The sequence below is a fragment of the Ascaphus truei genome, chromosome 6 (assembly GCF_040206685.1).
Source record: "Ascaphus truei isolate aAscTru1 chromosome 6, aAscTru1.hap1, whole genome shotgun sequence".
Classification (NCBI taxonomy): domain Eukaryota; kingdom Metazoa; phylum Chordata; class Amphibia; order Anura; family Ascaphidae; genus Ascaphus; species Ascaphus truei.
The window spans coordinates 90,693,550-90,711,609 of record NC_134488.1 but is presented as its reverse complement, the minus strand read 5'-3'; the positions used below and the strand labels follow the sequence as shown (position 1 = coordinate 90,711,609).

Below are 18,060 nucleotides of genomic sequence, written 5' to 3'. Positions count from 1 at the left end.
AGGTCCAAGCTGTGCTTGACGCAGTTCGGTCTGCTGGACTAACTGATAACCCCGCTAAATGCACTATTGGTCTGGAGGAGGCCAAGTATCTGGGGTATTCTATTGGCAGAGGTTTACTCAAACCCCAAACACTCAAAGTAGAGGCGATACAAAATTGGCCAAGGCCAGTTACAAAAAAACAAGTAAGGACCTTTTTGGGATTAATTGGTTACTATAGAAGGTTTATTCCCAATTTTGCAACTAAGGCAACCCCACTAACCGACCTCACAAAAGCAAGAGGGCCGCTAATGGCAAAGTGGTCCCCCGAAACCGAACAGGCCTTTAGAAGCCTGAAAGAAGCTCTCTGTGCCCAACCAGTGTTGGTCACACCTGACTTCTCTAAAGAGTTTTTAGTCCAAACCGACGCATCTGAGGTAGGGCTGGGGGCGGTACTCTCCCAGGAGTCTCAAGGTGAGGAGCAACCCATCCTTTATTTAAGTAGGAAACTAAATCCCCAGGAGAAAAATTACTCCATAGTCGAGAAAGAATGTCTCGCAATAAAGTGGGCTGTAGAGACACTCAAATACTATCTGTTGGGGAGAAAATTCCGGTTGGTCACAGATCATACACCCCTCACCTGGATGTGTCAAAACAGAGAGAAGAATGCTAGAGTGACCAGGTGGTTCCTAAGCCTACAACCCTTTAAATTTTCTGTGGAACACAGGTCAGGGCACAAACATGGCAATGCTGACGGGTTGTCAAGGATGCACTCCCTAATATCCATGGTCGCTCATCCCTCGAAGTCTGAGCTGGGGGGGGGGGGGGAGGATATGTGACAGAAACCAGGGGATGGTAATAAATTCCATATATAGGGCTCCCAGGATACTGAACAGTTTCTATCCTGTTTGGCCTGGAAGTGCAGCCTTATAAAACATGCACTCCATTCCACAGTTTGGCAAGTGCTGGAACTGAGGGATGAGGGATCCAGACCAGAGTTTGTCTGCTGCCTGATTTCTGTCACCTGTCCTGCTAATTAGAAATCAGGTATTTAAGACTGATTTCCTGGTTCCTCTTCCCTCTCCCCAAGAGCCTGGAGACAGGAAGGCTGCTGGAAGCAGATAGGGGAAAGGCCTCTCCCCAAACAGGTTAAATCATTCTGTTCCTTTTTGTCTAAAACTGCAAAGTACCTTATTTTGTTGTTGGAAGTGGAAAAGCCACTTCAACCCTGAGTCAGGGATAACCTAAGTTACGTTATTGCTCAGGTGAGCAGCTTTTTGTTTTGCTGTGTTTCTGTTGTATGCACTGTGGCAGTCTCAGTGCCTGGGACTGAATAAACCAGGCATAGCCTGTTTAAAGGAACAGCACGTGACGCCTCGTCATTTAACCTACCCTAAAAGACTGTGTTCTAACAGTCCCGGACAGACGGCGGAGCCCCGGAGTAAGCCGTTTGTCACAATATATATTTATATATATAAAATCCATCCCTCCCAAAGCTATACAGTATGTCAAAAAGGGAGGACAAATCAGATGTGAGAGTTAAGCGTAGAAAAGAGAATTGCTGTCAGATTAACTTCTTCCCTGTTCTTTCTTGGATTAGGTGGAAAACCATGTCTTCAGCACCATCAGATCCAGGTAGTTTTGTGATTATTACTCAAGTGCGCCCACAAACCAAACCAGGAGACGCAACTGTGGAAGGTCAAAATGAGAATGTACAAGCCACTATGCCTAAATCACTCACAAGATTTTACAGAGGAGAACCTGAGGTTCTTGGAGTAAGTACTTTTTATTTGAAATTGAAATAAGAATGGGAAATTCTGGGGTTCTGCTGCAGCACTCATGGCGACACCTTATATTTTTGCAGTTGACTTTATTAAAAAAATAGGTTTGAAGTAGTGGGTCTCTGGAGATGAACCACAATCATTTGAGCTCCAGGGAGCCCTTGTTTCCCAAGATACTTTCCTCTGGGCCTGAGGGGTTAAGTAAGGACCTAAGGGGTAAAGGTGGGGTGGGGGTTGGATGCCTGTCCATAGCCAGAGGCTCAGTTACAGCCCAGTGGGGTGTTGAATATGGGGGGGCCTGATGCCTCAGGTATAACACGAGTGGGGGGCGCAGCCTGTACCCGCAGTTGCCGGTATCAGGGCCAGGGGGGGGGGGAGTTGGATAATCCACTTTGTTAGGGCCTGGGCGGGAGGCTTTCGAGGGTGGAGGGAAGGTACGTGAGGGCCTGCCGCCTGCTGTCCCGGGCAGCAGCGGAGGAGGAACCAGGAAGGTAGGGCCGGGGGCAGATGCCTCAGGTATTGCACGTGGGGGGCCCCCGTAGCCTGTACATGTGGTTGCCGGTAGTAGGGCCCAGAGGGGGGGTTCTCATCCCCCACTTGTACCTTACATCCCTCACTTGTACCTCACATCCCCCCTTCTACCTCACCCGCCCTCCCCCCCCCACACTTGTACCTCACATCCCTCTTGTACCTCGGTCCTCACCACCTCCTCCGCTGAACATCGCATGTGCCTTCTGTGCAGTGCCTACAAGCTGCCGAACGTCTGGCGCAGACCTGCACGGGAGGCCGCAACAACAGTGGAGAGTAGCGCCTGCTGAAACGGGAGAGGAATTCTGGGGCCCGGTAACCGGACACGGAGCGGCACAACGGCTCTCCCCCCTTGTTGGCTGCACTCACGGCCGCCGACAGTGTCACATGACCGGCAGCAGGGCCTGGGCCCCCTGACTCCCTGTGCCCGAGACACCAACCTCGGCAGACTCCCCCATGTTGGGGGCCCTGAGTGTAGTACCACTTTCCTCTGACTCCACCGGGGATCCCCTCCTTCAATCGTCTGTCTCGTGTTCTGCTTCTCTGTAGCTGGGTTTACTCGCTGATCAGCTCTCTTGCCTCTACCTGGGACACACAGAGGTTCCTCTGTGCAGGAGGCTCTGGACCGAGCATCACTTGCTCAGCTCAATGCAGATCTGATCTGTCATGGCAGCCCCTTGCACCTAAGGCTCACTCCCCCTCCTAGTCCCTCCTCCTCCACCAGCCTTCTTACTGCTTAGCATAGTCATATGTCCATGGAAAGGAACCTGCTATGGGGTTGTGTTCTGTTGTTGCTGGGCAGACATAGGGGTTACATCCTCCCCCCTGCTAAAACGCTGATGTCCTCATCAACCTGGAAAACACTGCCGTAGTACATTTATCTAATCTAACAATTACCTCCTCTCTAGGCACATAACATCATGGGTACAGGAGAACCAATACTCAAACAGGTCTGGCAAATTGCATGTTTATTACACCAGAGTTCTACAATTCCCATGGTCTCCTATTTGTAGTGTTACGGTACGATCCATCTAGCAGTACTAACCTTGGGGATTTCTGTCGAGACTTCTGGAGAATCATAGGTCAGTCCCATGGGTGGTCTAGGTTTCCTCTTGGGACGTGAAACTAATACTGGGGGTACGACTTCTATCTTCCCTGCCACTTCAAATAACCCATATGGTACTGGTGACCCATGTATTGTGGGCCCTACACTTGAGGGGGGCTCACAGCTATTTATAACTGATTCTCCTTCAGCCTCATTGTCTAGTTCAATGGGACCCATGTTGGTGAATTCCTCTGCTTCAGGATCCAACTCAATAATAAGATATCTTTCTCTGTCCTGGGACCCTACTGGCCTCATTGGGGAAACCTGTTGAGGGAGAGGTTTTTATTCCCTATCCCGGATATTAGATAGATGCCCTAGCATTCTCTATCCTGGATATCCCTCATCACTAAACTGCCTACAATGGCTTATTTGGATTAGTAAAAGAACCCTGTCCTCTGTTCAATCGATCACTTCTCCCGGGTTGATTTTGCTTCTCCTGGAATATTTTCTTTCACAGGGCACCATACTAACTGACCTATTGGCAAAAGGTGGTTCCTATGTAGGTTCTTCGTGGGCCAACATCCCTTTTCAGGCCTTAATCGATAGACTGGAAGTCCTTGTAGTTTCTCTACTACCACATAAGGCTCTGGTTTCCAGCATGTCACTATTTTGAGTCTACTTGGTACCCCCAGATTCCGGGTAAAGACGCTGTCTTGTACTTAAAGAGCACTCTTTTGTCATAATGGCTTTTGTCTCCACGATTATTATGCTGAAGTAGAGGCGAGCCTGTATGCTTATAACTGTTCCCTGAGTTTCTGTACATATTACATGTATGTGGTCGGTGTCGTGCTATCTACTGCCACTGCAAAACACAGGCCATTGTGTAATCAGGCTTCCTGTCCAAACATTAAGTAATAAGGTGAATACCCGGTGGAGTCATTCTTGGTGCAGTTATACGTATGGACTAGGTGGTGCACATGGTCACGGTGGACACCAACTTATCAACACTTTTTTTATATTTTTGGGATTCTCGATTGAACACAAGGAGCAAAATAAATTGTGATTTATTTCCTTACTAGACAAATACACAACAACGTCAGAATACACTTGATACAACACTTACTGGGATGGGGAAACTAAATAAATTGTCCTTTACAAGAAAGCGCAAGAAATGCAGTCTCTGTTAAGAGTCCCGTGGCTAGATCGCAAGTTGACGATCTAATAACTTTGCCAAATCAAAGAATTTCGTTAAGTTCATAGGCATTCATTCGGGTGTCCCCAGGGCTAACGAATTCCGAAGTTTGGGGTAAATTCTTGGTTTCGATGGTATTAACCCCTTGCGTACTGGAACCGCTACCGCTGTGCTTGAACGAAGTCCTGCGTAAAGAATAGTCACATCATGAATCATATCTGGATCACACTGGGGATAGTCCGGAGGGCACAGTTATAGGGTGATCTAGTCCATCCTTAACATGTACACCCAATTCCCTCTGCGTGAATATGTAACCCACCAATTTCCGTTTTGCCCGCAGTTGGCAAAACCAGGCAAAATCGCATGTGTCAGCTTGACACCCATGCAACTTGGCATACCTGGAATACACCTCTTTTGTTGGCGCCCCTTAGTCTGGGGTTTGGTCCCAAGGTGTCAATGGCCCGGGATCTGGCACTCATCAGGATTCCGGCCATGTTGACACTTTGGTGCTTTGAGGTTTTTCATCCCTGTCACTTCGCTAGACTGAGGGTCTCCGGCTTAGCGGGACCTCTTTGAAGTGCAGGATGGAAAATACCCTCAGCTCATTCACCCCTAGCATATTTACATGCCAAAGGATTTTTTCCCGGGCTCTCAGAAAAAACTGTTCCTGCCTGTACATATTAAATTCACAGTATTACACACTTTATTAAAACTTCATGTTCTAGGTGTACCACAACTGTAATATATATATATATATATATATATATATATATATATATATGTTTGTGTTTTACTTATTTATACTTGCACACCAAAAATCAGGGTGCTAGGTGCCTCCGTTCGCGAGTTAGCCCCCTTAATTGAAAGGCTTTCTTGTGGGGAGTCAAGTTCACCTACTTCTCACGTCAATTGACACACTTCCCACGGCATTAGACTTTCTGCCTTTCAAGTTACGGGGCTAACGAGGTACGGATACATTTTATCGGTAAACCACTTCAAATCTAACAGCAAGCCAATTATTCAATTGACTTGTGGTTACGAGGTCGAATAGATGGAAGCATGGGTACCCATTTCTAACAGACCTCTAAACCGCAGCCACGCTTCTTCAATCAGCGCTGCTTCAGCGCTCACAACTCCATCTTGTGTCTAAAAAGAATATAACAGGCATTGCATTCACTTCTTTTGCAGTAGGCAGAGAATAGCCTGCAAATGGGTTTAAGAAGGCTGGGACAGGGCAAATACAGCAGTTATAAGGAAAAGGGGGTTATAGTAGCGCCAACCGTAATTTGATGTACACGTAAATGTTCAGTCCCACACACAGTGAAGTCCTGCTGCCAGAGTTCTTAGAGGTGATTCAGCATCCTCTACACAATATCAGGTATGAAAAAAAAGGGAGATTCTCCGGCGCATGGTTTCACTGGTGATTCCAGGACACCTGCAATAAGAAAAGAGAACAAAACCACAATGAGGAGGGGTCAGAATAAAACAAAATACAACTTGGTTAGTTCATTTAGGAAAATGCACTCACATCAAAAGGTTGCTCCTTAGGAGAGATGGGAAAAAGTTTCTGATGGTGCCAGTAACGTTGTGTTTTGCAATTAGCCCTGGAACTGGCCGTCCTGGAACTTAAAGCAGGTGGCCCTTCATGTCAGTCTCTGGTAGGTTCCTGGGTCCCCTGTGTCCAGGAATATAGGTCTTTGGGTTTCTTGATCTCAGCAGATCCTTTCTGCTCAAGACCTCTTTCCTCTTGTCAGCACCCTTGTGTACTGAGGAAAATACAGCAGTGCAGTGCAAATACTTTTAACCTCTTCATTCCCAATGCGAGTTGGGCTTAATCAGCAGGATGTAATACCTTTATTTAGGTCTGATTAACCCTCTCCTCACTACACACATGCTGACTCCATCGTTCCTTCACTTGATTATTTAGGATGCCCATCATATTCAGAAGGGTCCCATTGAATCTCTTGAGTGACGGATCCCCCTGTGGGTGGAAAGGTGTGGTTCTGGACTTCTTTATCCCACAGATGTGCAGTAATTCCTTGATGAGTCAGCTTTCGAAGTCCCGTCCTTGCTGGCAATCCATAATGAACAATATATTTGTCCCAGAGCACTTTGGTGACTGTAGTGGCTCTTTGGCCCTTTGTTGGGAATGCTTGTACATACTGGGTGAAATGATCTGTGACCACTAGAATATTACTGGTGTTCTTGCTATCTGGCTCTAGAGACAAGAAGTCCATGCAGACCAGGTCCTGTGGTCCACTGTTGCTGAAATTGATTAATGGTATGACCCGGGTGGGCAATGTCTTTCTCGGCACACACATTCCACAGTTCTTACAATATTCCTCATGCCATCTTGGGCCAATAGAATCGATCTTTCACTAATACCATTGTTTTGTCGGTGCTCAAATGGCCATGACCATCATGCAGGGAACATAGGACCACTTGTCTATAACGTGACGGTGAGGGCATACCCAGGCCAATAAATAAAGGTATGTCCAGCTGGGTGCCCCTGAGCCAGATTGGGAATTGTAGAGCATCAGCTCTGCAACCCAGCAAGGGTGTTAATACTGCAAATCTATTCAAAATGCCTGTGTCTCTCCCCCCAGGGATAAGGGTGTAGAGGGATAAAGGGGGTGGCCCGGTATTAAAGGGGTTGCACCCCATATGGCCATCCCCTGACCTCACCAGAGAGACAAGGGGTTAACTGGACTGAAGTCCAGGGATGAGGTTTGCACCTTGTTATACCTTGAAAATGTATGTTCCCCTGTTCCCATGTTTTCATTATAAGCATGTATTTTAATGTTTTAAAGTGCATTTCTGTATCTCCAGTTCGGGAGGTCGCAGAGAGTTCATATTTGGCCAATATGTGGAGTCACTGTAGGCATTAAAAACTGGCAAAGGTCGCCCCACTGAGTCCACCAGAATGGCACTTATTAATATGTGTAGATATTAAAGTGTATATGTATTTTATTTTTGGATCTGTTCTGAAAATGCAGACGCCATTTGCTAGACTAATAGGTCATGAAGGCCAGATGGCTGAGTAGCCTAAGCCCGGTGATCAAAAAGTAACTGCCTTGATTGTTACCCAATGTCTAGGGATTAAGTATTAGTCAATCAACAAACTCTGTTACCTGAGGGCATGGATTAGTCTGTTAGTCTGTTAGTCTCCACGTTAGATAATTGTTCACCAATAGGCTGTGTTCAATGTTAAGAATAGGGTTGCACAGGTATATAAACTGTGTCAACCCTACAGTTTTTAGTTGCCCTTCTGATACCATCTTGAATGTCACTGGATTGCTGGAGTTGTGCTGGAGTTATGCTTCTGATACCATCTTGAATGTCACTGGACTGTTGGAGAATTGCTATTGGATACTTTTCCATCCCCCATCCCTAAGTAAGTGTTATCTTCTTGTCTATTAATTGTACTATATTGCTGTGTTCACCTTATTTAAGGAATAAATTATATTTTATTATATCTAAGCCTCGTTCAGTTCAACCCAGATATTTGGTGTTCATTATATCTTGTCATAAGCTACCGTGACAAGCTCTATAATTAACTGGTGGCAGCGGCGGGGTTGTACTGGACCTGTGTTACAGTATTCTGCGGGATACTGTAACATAGTAGGAACTTGATGGTAATTGCAAGTTCCTGGGACTAAAGATATTGAACACACAGTAGTAGTGCAACAGTTAACCGAAGTTGTAACACCACCTCACTGCTGCGACTGAACCATGAGCGAGGCTGAAGGCTCATCCAACATGTGGACCCGAGCTCAGCTGAAGGACAAGTGCCGTGAATATGGACTGCCCTATGAGAACCAGGAGGTCGCAGACATGGTTGACGCAATCGGTGACTATGAAGCCCGGCTTGCAGAGCCTCAGGATACGGCTCAGCTTGCCCTTATGCAGCCACCCGGAGATCAGGGAAGGAACCCAGTGCCGGGGCGGCGGAATCTCGGTGAGGGAACGAGTGCACCTCCCGGGAGCAGTGCAACAGGAGGGGTACTGGTTGCTGCGGCTACCAGTCCGTTCACCCCTGAAATGTTGGCACTGATTACTGCGTGGGGAGACAGAGGGACACCGGAGGAGCGGCTGCAGTTTATCACTATGGCAGTGAACAGACCCGCTTATTGCTCCCCTGTCCAACCCAACAATGATGAACTTAAACTGGATCAGCACAGTCTCACCAAGTTCGTGGAAGGCACTGACCAGATTGACAGTTTTTTAAAGAACTTTGAGACACAGTGCCGGCGGTACAAAGTGCTTCCCCAGCATAGGGTTGCACGTTTGGACCCCTTACTGTCCGGATTGGCTAAGCAGACGATGATGGCGCTTCCAGATGAGTATGCTGATGACTACGAACACCTGAAATAACTGTTACTGTTTCAGTACGGTTTTACCCCTGAAGCCTACCGGGGTACATTCCGGCAGGAGGAGAGGCAGCCCCAGGAGTCCTATGTTACCTACGTGACCCGCATGGCTTTATACGGGATACGCTGGGTGGAGGGCTATGAGGCACGGACTTACCAACGCCTGCTGGACCTCATCTTTCAGGAGCAGCTCATGGAGCAGTGCCCGCCGGCGGTGAGGGCTTGGGTGTACGACAAGAAGCCCAAGACTTACCAGGAGGTGGCGAGGCTTGCAGATGACTATGTGGCCAGCCGAGCCCTGATGACCGCCAAAACAGTAGCCAAGGCGACGGTGGCGGCGGCGGCACTGGCCAAAAGGTCTGCCAATACCCCCCAATGGACTCAGAGGCCGCCTGCGGGCAGCAGTCCACTGAAGGCGGGGGAGCTCCGGCACGAGCGCCGGTGCTACAACTGCAACCGCCCTGGTCACATCAGACCAGATTGCCCGGAACCCCTACGTTCTGGCGGACCCCATCTGGGGCAACGCACCCCAGCTGCGAAGCCGGTAGCCCGTGTGCGGGTGGCTTCCACCAAAGACTTCGGACCGGTCATGGAACCAACTCCCAGCGAGACTTCCCATGCAGCACCTGTCCCGGTTTCATCGGTGCCTACAGCCAGGAGCGGAGGACATCTCAGCGCGGACCTGCAGCAGACGGACGGCCGGAGCAGACATCTCACCCCGGTCACAGTTGGTGACCGGCAAGCAGTCGGCTTGCTGGATTCAGGAGCTGCAGTGACCCTGGTCCGACCTGATATGGTCCGGCCAGAGGGATTGATCCCAGGCCCTGGGATACAGATCACTGTGGCCGACGGAGAGCCACGTTTCCTGCAAGTGGCCAGAATCTTTTTGGATTGGGGGGAGGGCCAGGGTGTGCGGGAGGTGGGAGTTTAACCCGGTTTGGATGCCGATGTTCTTCTTGGCAACGATCTGGGACCGATGACCTGCACCTATAACCGAGTGCCCAAGCCCGCTGCAGTGGCGGCGGTTACCCGGAGCCAGACAGCGGCAATGGCGGTGGCGCCAGTCCCCCAGCCTTTGGGACCAACGTTAGCGGAGGGCGCAGAGGAGCCCGGGGAGGTAAGCCAGGATCAGTTGCAACCACAGACTGACTTACTGTTTCCCCTGATCCTTCCCCATTCTCCAGACAATGACATGACTGGGGGGTGGCCAGAATTAGGAGCCCAGTTTAGGGAGGCAGTGAAGACAGATCCTACCCTGGCCGGCATGAGACTTCGGGCGTCCGAATCTCAGGCAGGGGAAGGCACTGAGCACTGCCTATGGGATAAGGAACTCCTGTATAGAGAAGAAGGGAACCCAGGGATAGAGGAGGAATTGACCGGTAAGCGACAGCTAGTAGTGCCCCAGGGGTACTGACAGCAACTGTTACGGGTAGCTCACTCTATTCCGTTAGCGGGACATCAGGGGGTCAACAGAACGTGAGCCCGGTTATTACAGCGTTACTACTGGCCGGGGGCATCTCGAGATGTGGGCAATTTCTGCCGCTCTTGTGATGCCTGCCAGCGAGTGGGTAAGGCGGGTGACCGTGTGAAGGCACCCTTGAAACCCCTACCGATAATAGGGGAACACTTCCAGAAAGTAGCGATGGATCTTATAGGACCCTTATGATTCCTAGCAGGTCAGGGAAGCGCTACATCCTCACGGTGGTGGATTTTGCCACCCGGTAACCTGAGGCGGTAGCGCTTGGCACCATAGATGCCAAGACTGTGGCAGCAGCTTTGCTGAACATTTTTTCTAGGGTAGGTTTCCCTAGTGAGGTCCTAACCGATCAGGGGTCGCAGTTCATGAGTGAACTGTTACATTGTCTCTGGGATGCATGCAGTGTACAGCACCGGCGCACTACCCCATACCATCCCCAGACAAACGGATTATGTGAAAGGTTTAACGGTACCCTGAAGCAGATGCTTCGGACCTTTATAGAGGCGGAGGGGAAAGACTGGGAGATTCATTTACAGCACTTGCTGTTTGCCTACTGAGAGGTACCGCAGGAATCTGCAGGCTTCTCCCCCTTCTAGCTACTACTATATGGCCGCAGGGTACGTGGACCTCTGGACCTATTCCGTGAGGGATGGGAAGGGGAGGCTACTGCTACTGATGCTTCAGTGATCCAGTATGTAGTAGATCTTCGAGACCGGTTAGAGATGCTCATGGGGGTGGCCCAGGACCACCTCAGGGCCGCTCAGACCAAGCAAAATCAATGGTATGACCGGAATGCCCGTAGCAGAGAATTCATCCCAGGACAGCAGGTGCTTGTTCTCAAACCCACTCGGGAGAACAAGTTGATGGCTGCCTGGTCGGGACCGTACCCGGTCATCCGAAAGGTGAATGAGTACAACTACGTTGTACAGGTAGAGCCTGAGAAGCATAAGACATATTACGTCAACATGTTGAAAGAGTACAGAGCACCGAGTATGGGAGCAGTAATGGCCATTTGTAGCCCACTGCTGGAGGATCCGGCGAGCAATGCTCTGCCTGATCTCCTAGGGGAGGCTAGGCAGGGAAACACTGTGGAGCAGGTGGAGATAGGGGCACAGTTGAGTGCTAGGCAGAAGGGAGAAGCCAGGGACATGCTAGCTAAGTATTGGGCCCTCTTCACTGATATGCCAGGGACCACACATCTCACAAAACACCCAGTGCTCACAGGGGACATGCGGCCTCTGCATAAGCACGCTTATAGAGTGTCAGCAGAGGTCAAGACCAGTATGGAGAGGGAGATAGAGGAGATGCTGACCGTAGGGGTTATTACTCCGTCCCAGAGTCCTTGGGCAAGCCCGGTAGTCCTAGTTCCTAAGAAGGACAAGATGTTTTGTTCCCACGCCGCGATTGGTTGCACAGTGTAAAGATAGGACTTGTGAGGTTTTAAAAGTCTGTGCATCCAGCTTGGAGGTAGATTCAACATGCTGTAAAAAGATTCACCTGAGATTCCATCTAAGATCTTTCCTGTAACCAGATGTAACAAAGTGTATGTTCGTATTATTTTGTAAGTTTTGTAAGTTAAGCTGTTCATTGTGTGAATAAATTACAATTTATTTTATCTCACGTTTTGCTCAATCAAAGGATCTGGGTATTTTTGTGTTAAAAGCATTGGTCTCCCGTGACAGGCGCTATGTACCAGTTGCTTAGTTACCAGGGCTGCAACTTCTTAGAAGCTCTGAACATTACCCCACTCATAAACACCAGGTTATCCCATTGTTTTACAAGGAGACAACTTTCCGGGTGCTTTCCAATGACTGCTTGGGCCGATTTCTGATCCTTCAGGGCTGACCACACTTCTCTCAAGTCTTGGTCTGTGGTGATCGGGATAGTTCCTGTCGGTTTAGTCTGGGCAACACCTCCATAGTCAACTGTGCTGGGCGTGAGTACAATATGGGTATCCTTGTGGGAGATATCCCCAGACTGTCAGCCACTCTATTAGTGTTTGCAATCGTTATCTGTATCTGCACTTCTATTTGCTTGCACAAGCTGTGGAAATGGCTCTCCAATGGCCATCATTGATTGGAGCGACCCAGTGTGTCCACATCAATATTTTGTTTCCTGGGCCTGTACTTTAGGCTGAAGTCGTAAGTAGCCAATGCTGCCAACCACCTGTGACCGTGGCATCCAGCTTCGCTGATATTAGAATATAGGTAAAGAGGGTTTTGTCTGTTTGTATTACAAACGTGGCACCATATAGGTAGCCTTGCAGTTTGTTCACTACCGCCCATTTCAATGCCAAAACCTCCAGTTTGTGCACCGGGTATATTATTTCTGATGGCACTAACCCCTGACTCGGGAATGTTACTGGTCTTAGTCCCTTGGGGTGCTCTTGGCATAGCACTGCTCCCAACCCATCTAAACTGGCATCTACATGCAGTACATAGAGCTTTTGTAGATCTGCAAATGCGGCTACTGGCGCCTTTATGGCTTGGGAAGCCTCTTCACACTTATGAGTCCATCTATTCACAAATGGCTCGTTCATTTTAAAATAGTCTTGACTGGTGGCCCCTATGGCCATGCTGCGTCCTAGTGGTGGCAGATAACCTTTTGGCAACTGTGTCAATGTCTATAATATGACTGAAAAGGTGTTCACGAACCGTCTATAATATCTGCAGAACCCCAGGAAGGACCGCAACTCTGTCAGCTGGGTAGGCTTCGGCCAAGACATAATGACTTCTAATTCAGGTGGATCGGTAGCCACTCCTGTTTCTGATATGATGTGTCATACATACGTGACAGCTGTCCGGCAGAACTTACACTTTTAGTCAGACCACAGTAATATTTATAACACAAGGGTATTCAGAATGTAATTATTGCTAGGCACCAATATAACAATATGAGGATCATTCAGTACATACACAATGTAATTTGATATAAACACTTGACACAAGACACTGCACAGGTGTGTGTGTGTGTGTGTGTGTGTGTTAAAGTCCTTGTACTAGGCCTCCCAATCCTGGGTGATTAGGCTGTGCTTTGTGATACTGGTATCTTGTTGGAGCTCATGAACTAAAATGTAAGTTACAGGCCTGTGCTGCAAAAAGATATATAGTGTAGTACTTCTTGTTGTGTGGACTTGTTCCAGTTATTGATAGTACCACTTTCCTCTGTCTCCACGGGGGATCCCCTCCATCAGCCACCTGTCTCCTGCTCTGCTTCTCTGTAGCTGGGTTCACTCACTGATCAGCTCTCCTGCTTCCATGTGGGACACGTGCAGGCGGCTCTGGACACAGCTTCACATCCTCAGCTCCATGAAGATCTGATCTGTCAAGGCTGCTGCCAGCACCTAAGGTTCACTCCCTCTCATAGTCCCTCCTCTTTCACCAGCCTTCTTACTGGCTTAGCATAGTCATATGTCCATGGAGAGGAACCTGCTAGGGTGCAATGTTCCGTTGTTGCTGGGCAGACACAGGGGTTACATCTATACAAACTATCAGTGAGATATCTTGCAGATTGTTATTAAAAATAATAATAATATTAATGTGATATTAAAAGAAAAGAAAAAACGGGGGGATTACTGCTTGACTCTGTTGCCAAATGGAAATATTAGTAAACATTTGAATACAATATTGGCTTTAACTGTCATACAGAGTTTACCAGGGACTTTATATAGTCTTCTATAAACATTTTGTGATGTAACACTTTCTACTTTATGACATCATTTGAGTTAATCACTTCATCATTTATTTTATGACGTGTATGTAGCCCTCTTTCCCTTTTATGTGAAGAGTCTATTGGTGCTGATATTACCTGTTGGCTCACAGAGACCTGAGCCTCCGCCACTGAGAGCCTGAGGTACACCCTAGATACTGGATGACAGCGCCTCCACCTGTACGGGATCCTAATGGGTTGGGAAAGCCCCATTCAGGAACAAATAATCATACTGTACCACACAGAATATAATTGTAACCTTATGACCTTTACTAAATACACACATAGGATATATGTCGATCACTCATAAAGGAGTGTCACTTGTATATACACTCTGTATATACACCACTTGTATATACACCCACCACCATGCTACCCCCTAGCTGTGTCCAAAGTACTGTCCGGGGCCCTTGGCCACTCTACCACATAAGTGTCCCCAAGTGGTACCCCCACCGTTTAGGCGTGATCAGTGCCTTGCTGTACAGTGTTGGTGCACTTGTAGAACGATACCTGCCCGGGGCTCCTGCACCCGGGTTCCGCAGAATACGACAGGGAATCCGTCCGGTCCGACGTCGTCATCCGCCACCATGTTGGGTGATATCCGGTGTGAATAATGTCACCGTCAGTATTGTTTCTTTGTCTTTTGTGGCTTCTGGTCCCAGAGCCCACTTTTCAGGGCTGCGCAGTGTAGCAGCTATACCCCTACCTATCAAATAGCTAATGGAGCAGAGTCCCTATCTAAGGGCCGGTCCCTAAAGCAATCGCTGCTCTACTTGTGAGTCAGGGCCTAACTGGGGCATGGGGGACACAGTCTGGCCTGGCCCAGAGGAGTACCAATCCCTGGATACAACCTGACCCATTGCTGTCCCTCTTCCGACTGGCATGCTCCTCACAGCGCGCAAAATGTATCTCTCTCTGTGCAGGGGAATCTGGTCATGCTATTGGCTCCCTGGCATCATGTGTGGTATGCCCCTAGGTATCATGGGGCTTGTAGTCCCCTACGGATTCCCCTCTGCTTAATCGCACCTGCACTGCGCATGCGCGGCACTTCGTGCATGCGCAATATAACCAAAATGGTGGTGGCCGACGGAGGAAGCCACCGGAGCCTCCGGCAAGTCGTTCGCCGCTCCCTGCACACGCCGTAATGCTGCCCGCTCCTGTCCCCTCCTCTACTGCTGAGCGCGATTGCGCGCAAAGGTCAGGGAACAGAGGGGCACCGGGGAAACCCGATTTTGTCGCTCTGCATCGTACCTGCACTAGCGCACACTATGGCTGTCCCGTATCAGCTGTGGCACTTTGTTCACGCAGTGCGCAAAATCGCACGCGCCATCGCACTTTCCATAATCGTGGCCTAAGAAGAATAAGCACAGTGGATAGTGCAGTGACGCTTTGCAGCAATGCTTAAGCTATAATAACCTTGTTTAAAGGTTTAGGCCGGGGATTTTAGCACAGAAGACGTTTTAGAAATGGGTCTTTTATCGCCTGGCAAACCTGTTTCCATCAATTACTTGTTCAGTATCTGTGATGTTCCCATGGCCGGCGCAAGAGGTTCATGCGCCCTAGGCGAAACTTAAAATTTGCGCCCCAGTTGTATAACAAATAAGATAAATAAAATAAACAGTGGCGAAGGTATCGGGGCTGAGGGGGGTGCGACACAAAATAAAAATAGGGCGCCAAAATATCGGACAAAAAAAGTAAAATAATAAAATTAAAAAAAGAAAAATAAATACAACATAATACAGTAGAATCCTGGTTATCTGACCTAAACGGGACCAATGCCGTGTCGGATAACCAATAATGTAGGATAATATGGAAAGTATTATCCGACATTTGCGCACCCCTCCTCCCCTCCTTCACTTACCAGGCGACACAGCGGGAGTGGAGCAGCATAGGAGTCAGGTAGCGTAGCGGCAGTAAAAGACGATGTAAGCGGAGGGAAGACATTGAGACAGCGGGCGGCGGTGGCTTGGCTGTGGAAAGCGAAAACAGGAGCGCAGGAGACAGCAGGGGAGGTACGCTCTGTAACACCGGATGTTGACCGGTGTATGACTTCCGGCACCTGACTTCTGTTGCCGGTGCTACAGCGCGTACCTCACCTGCCATCTCCTGTGCTCCTGCTCCAATCGGATGTTTTCACCTGCCAAAGCCTAGCCACCTCAGCCCGATGTCTCAACGTCTTCCCTCCGCTGACATAGTCTTCCACTTCCGCTCCGCGCCCTAATAATATTATTATTAATGTGCCCCTAGGACCTTTGAGCCCTAAGCGACTGCGTAGGTTCACCAATGGACGGGCTGGCTCTGCTCCGAGTTATAGCAGGACAAGATTTCCAACATTTTCAAAATACTACAATAGAATATCTCTTCAATATTTTAGGATATGGCTTTCACATGTGTGCTTTCATCTTGTCTTCTACAGGTGACTCAGATATTTTCAGGAATAGTTGAAATTGCTTTTGGCGTGGTTTTAACTTTAGCCTGCAGAGAGAGCTGCCATCACCTGCATGCCCTGACTGTCCCTGGCATACCATTGTGGTCTGGAATAGCGGTAAGAAAATATATCCATTCAAACTCATTCAGGGATCACACTAACTCACAGTTATGGGTCATTGACACATTTAATTTTTGCATCAATAGGAGGAGTTAAGGAGCAGATCAATGACATATGTTAGAATGCAATGCAGCATTCTGCTTGCTGTATTGGTCCTGAAAAAAGGAAAAAACATTTTTTATAGGTTGTAATGCCTTTTAATAGATCAACAAAAATGTGTCATTCATTTACATTCTAGTGTACAGAATTTTTGTAACCAGAGACACAAGACAAAGTTATTCACGCATATTTTGGAGAAATGTCAGCACTTGGGTACCTGTAGTATTATAAAGGGGAAGGTGTGACAAGGAGGATTCACTGGGACATGATAGTACATGGATGGAAAGGATAAATATCAGTCACATCAATGACATCCAAAGCTAAACCTATTTATTTTAATGGTCCCAAAAATGTACAATTTTAACTCATTCAATTGTCTTCTTTAGGCTTATCAGTGAATCTAGAACTACAAAAAAAGTGTTTTTCCAAGATAAATAATGAAAAGTGTGAATACTTCAATGGTGTCAGCAGCAGAGAAATACTGGGGAAGGGGTATTTTGGGGGAGTATCAAAGTTGCCCCCCCAAAAAGTAATAATAAATCATGTATTACTTGAACCAGATAACCCTCAAAGCAGCGCGCGAAGACATTTTTTCCTCCATAGTACAAACTTTTATTACATATATAATGAATGCTGAATTCTATTAAACAAGCCCTTTGCCAGTACGGCATGAATCTGCACTGAAATAATCATAGTATTATTATTATTGAGCCCCATTGAAACGTTCAAAGGAGTTTGAAAAAAAAAAACTGTAAAAAAACTGTAAAAAAAACACTGTGTGAGCACATTCACGTCTCAGAAAGGTCTGTAACCCTGTTTTGCACCATTATCCTTCTATTAAGTAAACCTACTCGCAGACAGTTGTTTCAACCTTTTGAATCTCATCAGTGTGAGGCTGGTTATACTGGCTTTGCAAATTGAAGCTGGGATAGGTTTCAACCACACCATAAATAAGTTCTGGGGCTAAAAACCTGTGAGTAGGTTTTACTGGCTATGTACTTAACCCAGGCTGTGCTGAAAAGCTGTGCAATTCAGCATGCATTGTCTTATAGTCGTCCATGTTAAAATGGATTTGAAGCAAAAGGTGACACTGTGAGCTCATTTGCATGTTATTTCCCAGAATCCCTTGCTGCAGTGGAAGCACTGTATGCTAGGAGATAATGGTTGAAAGGCAGGGGTGCAGACGTGTCTGAGACATGAATGTGCTCACAAGTGATATTTTTCATTTGCTGTATGCTATACGGTGGACAATTTGTCACTTTTATTTTACCCCCCATAACTTATTTAAGGTGTGTTTTAAACAAAAAGAGAATGAATGAAAATAGAAAACACGGGT

The 18,060-nt window shown here is 47.7% G+C and overlaps 1 protein-coding gene across 5 annotated transcripts in view; it reads left to right on the top strand.

Moving 5' to 3' along the window:
• The window catches only part of LOC142497372 (membrane-spanning 4-domains subfamily A member 4A-like), a 68,130-nt gene that overhangs the window by 23,676 nt on the left and 26,394 nt on the right, over positions 1-18,060 (top strand). For all 5 annotated transcript variants that reach the window (XM_075605072.1, XM_075605071.1, XM_075605070.1 and 2 more), the window contains exons 2-3: positions 1,577-1,751; positions 16,494-16,622. In XM_075605072.1, the coding sequence (XP_075461187.1) occupies positions 1,587-1,751; positions 16,494-16,622 (294 nt within the window). In that variant the 5' untranslated portion in view covers positions 1,577-1,586. The remainder of the gene's footprint in view (positions 1-1,576; positions 1,752-16,493; positions 16,623-18,060) is intronic.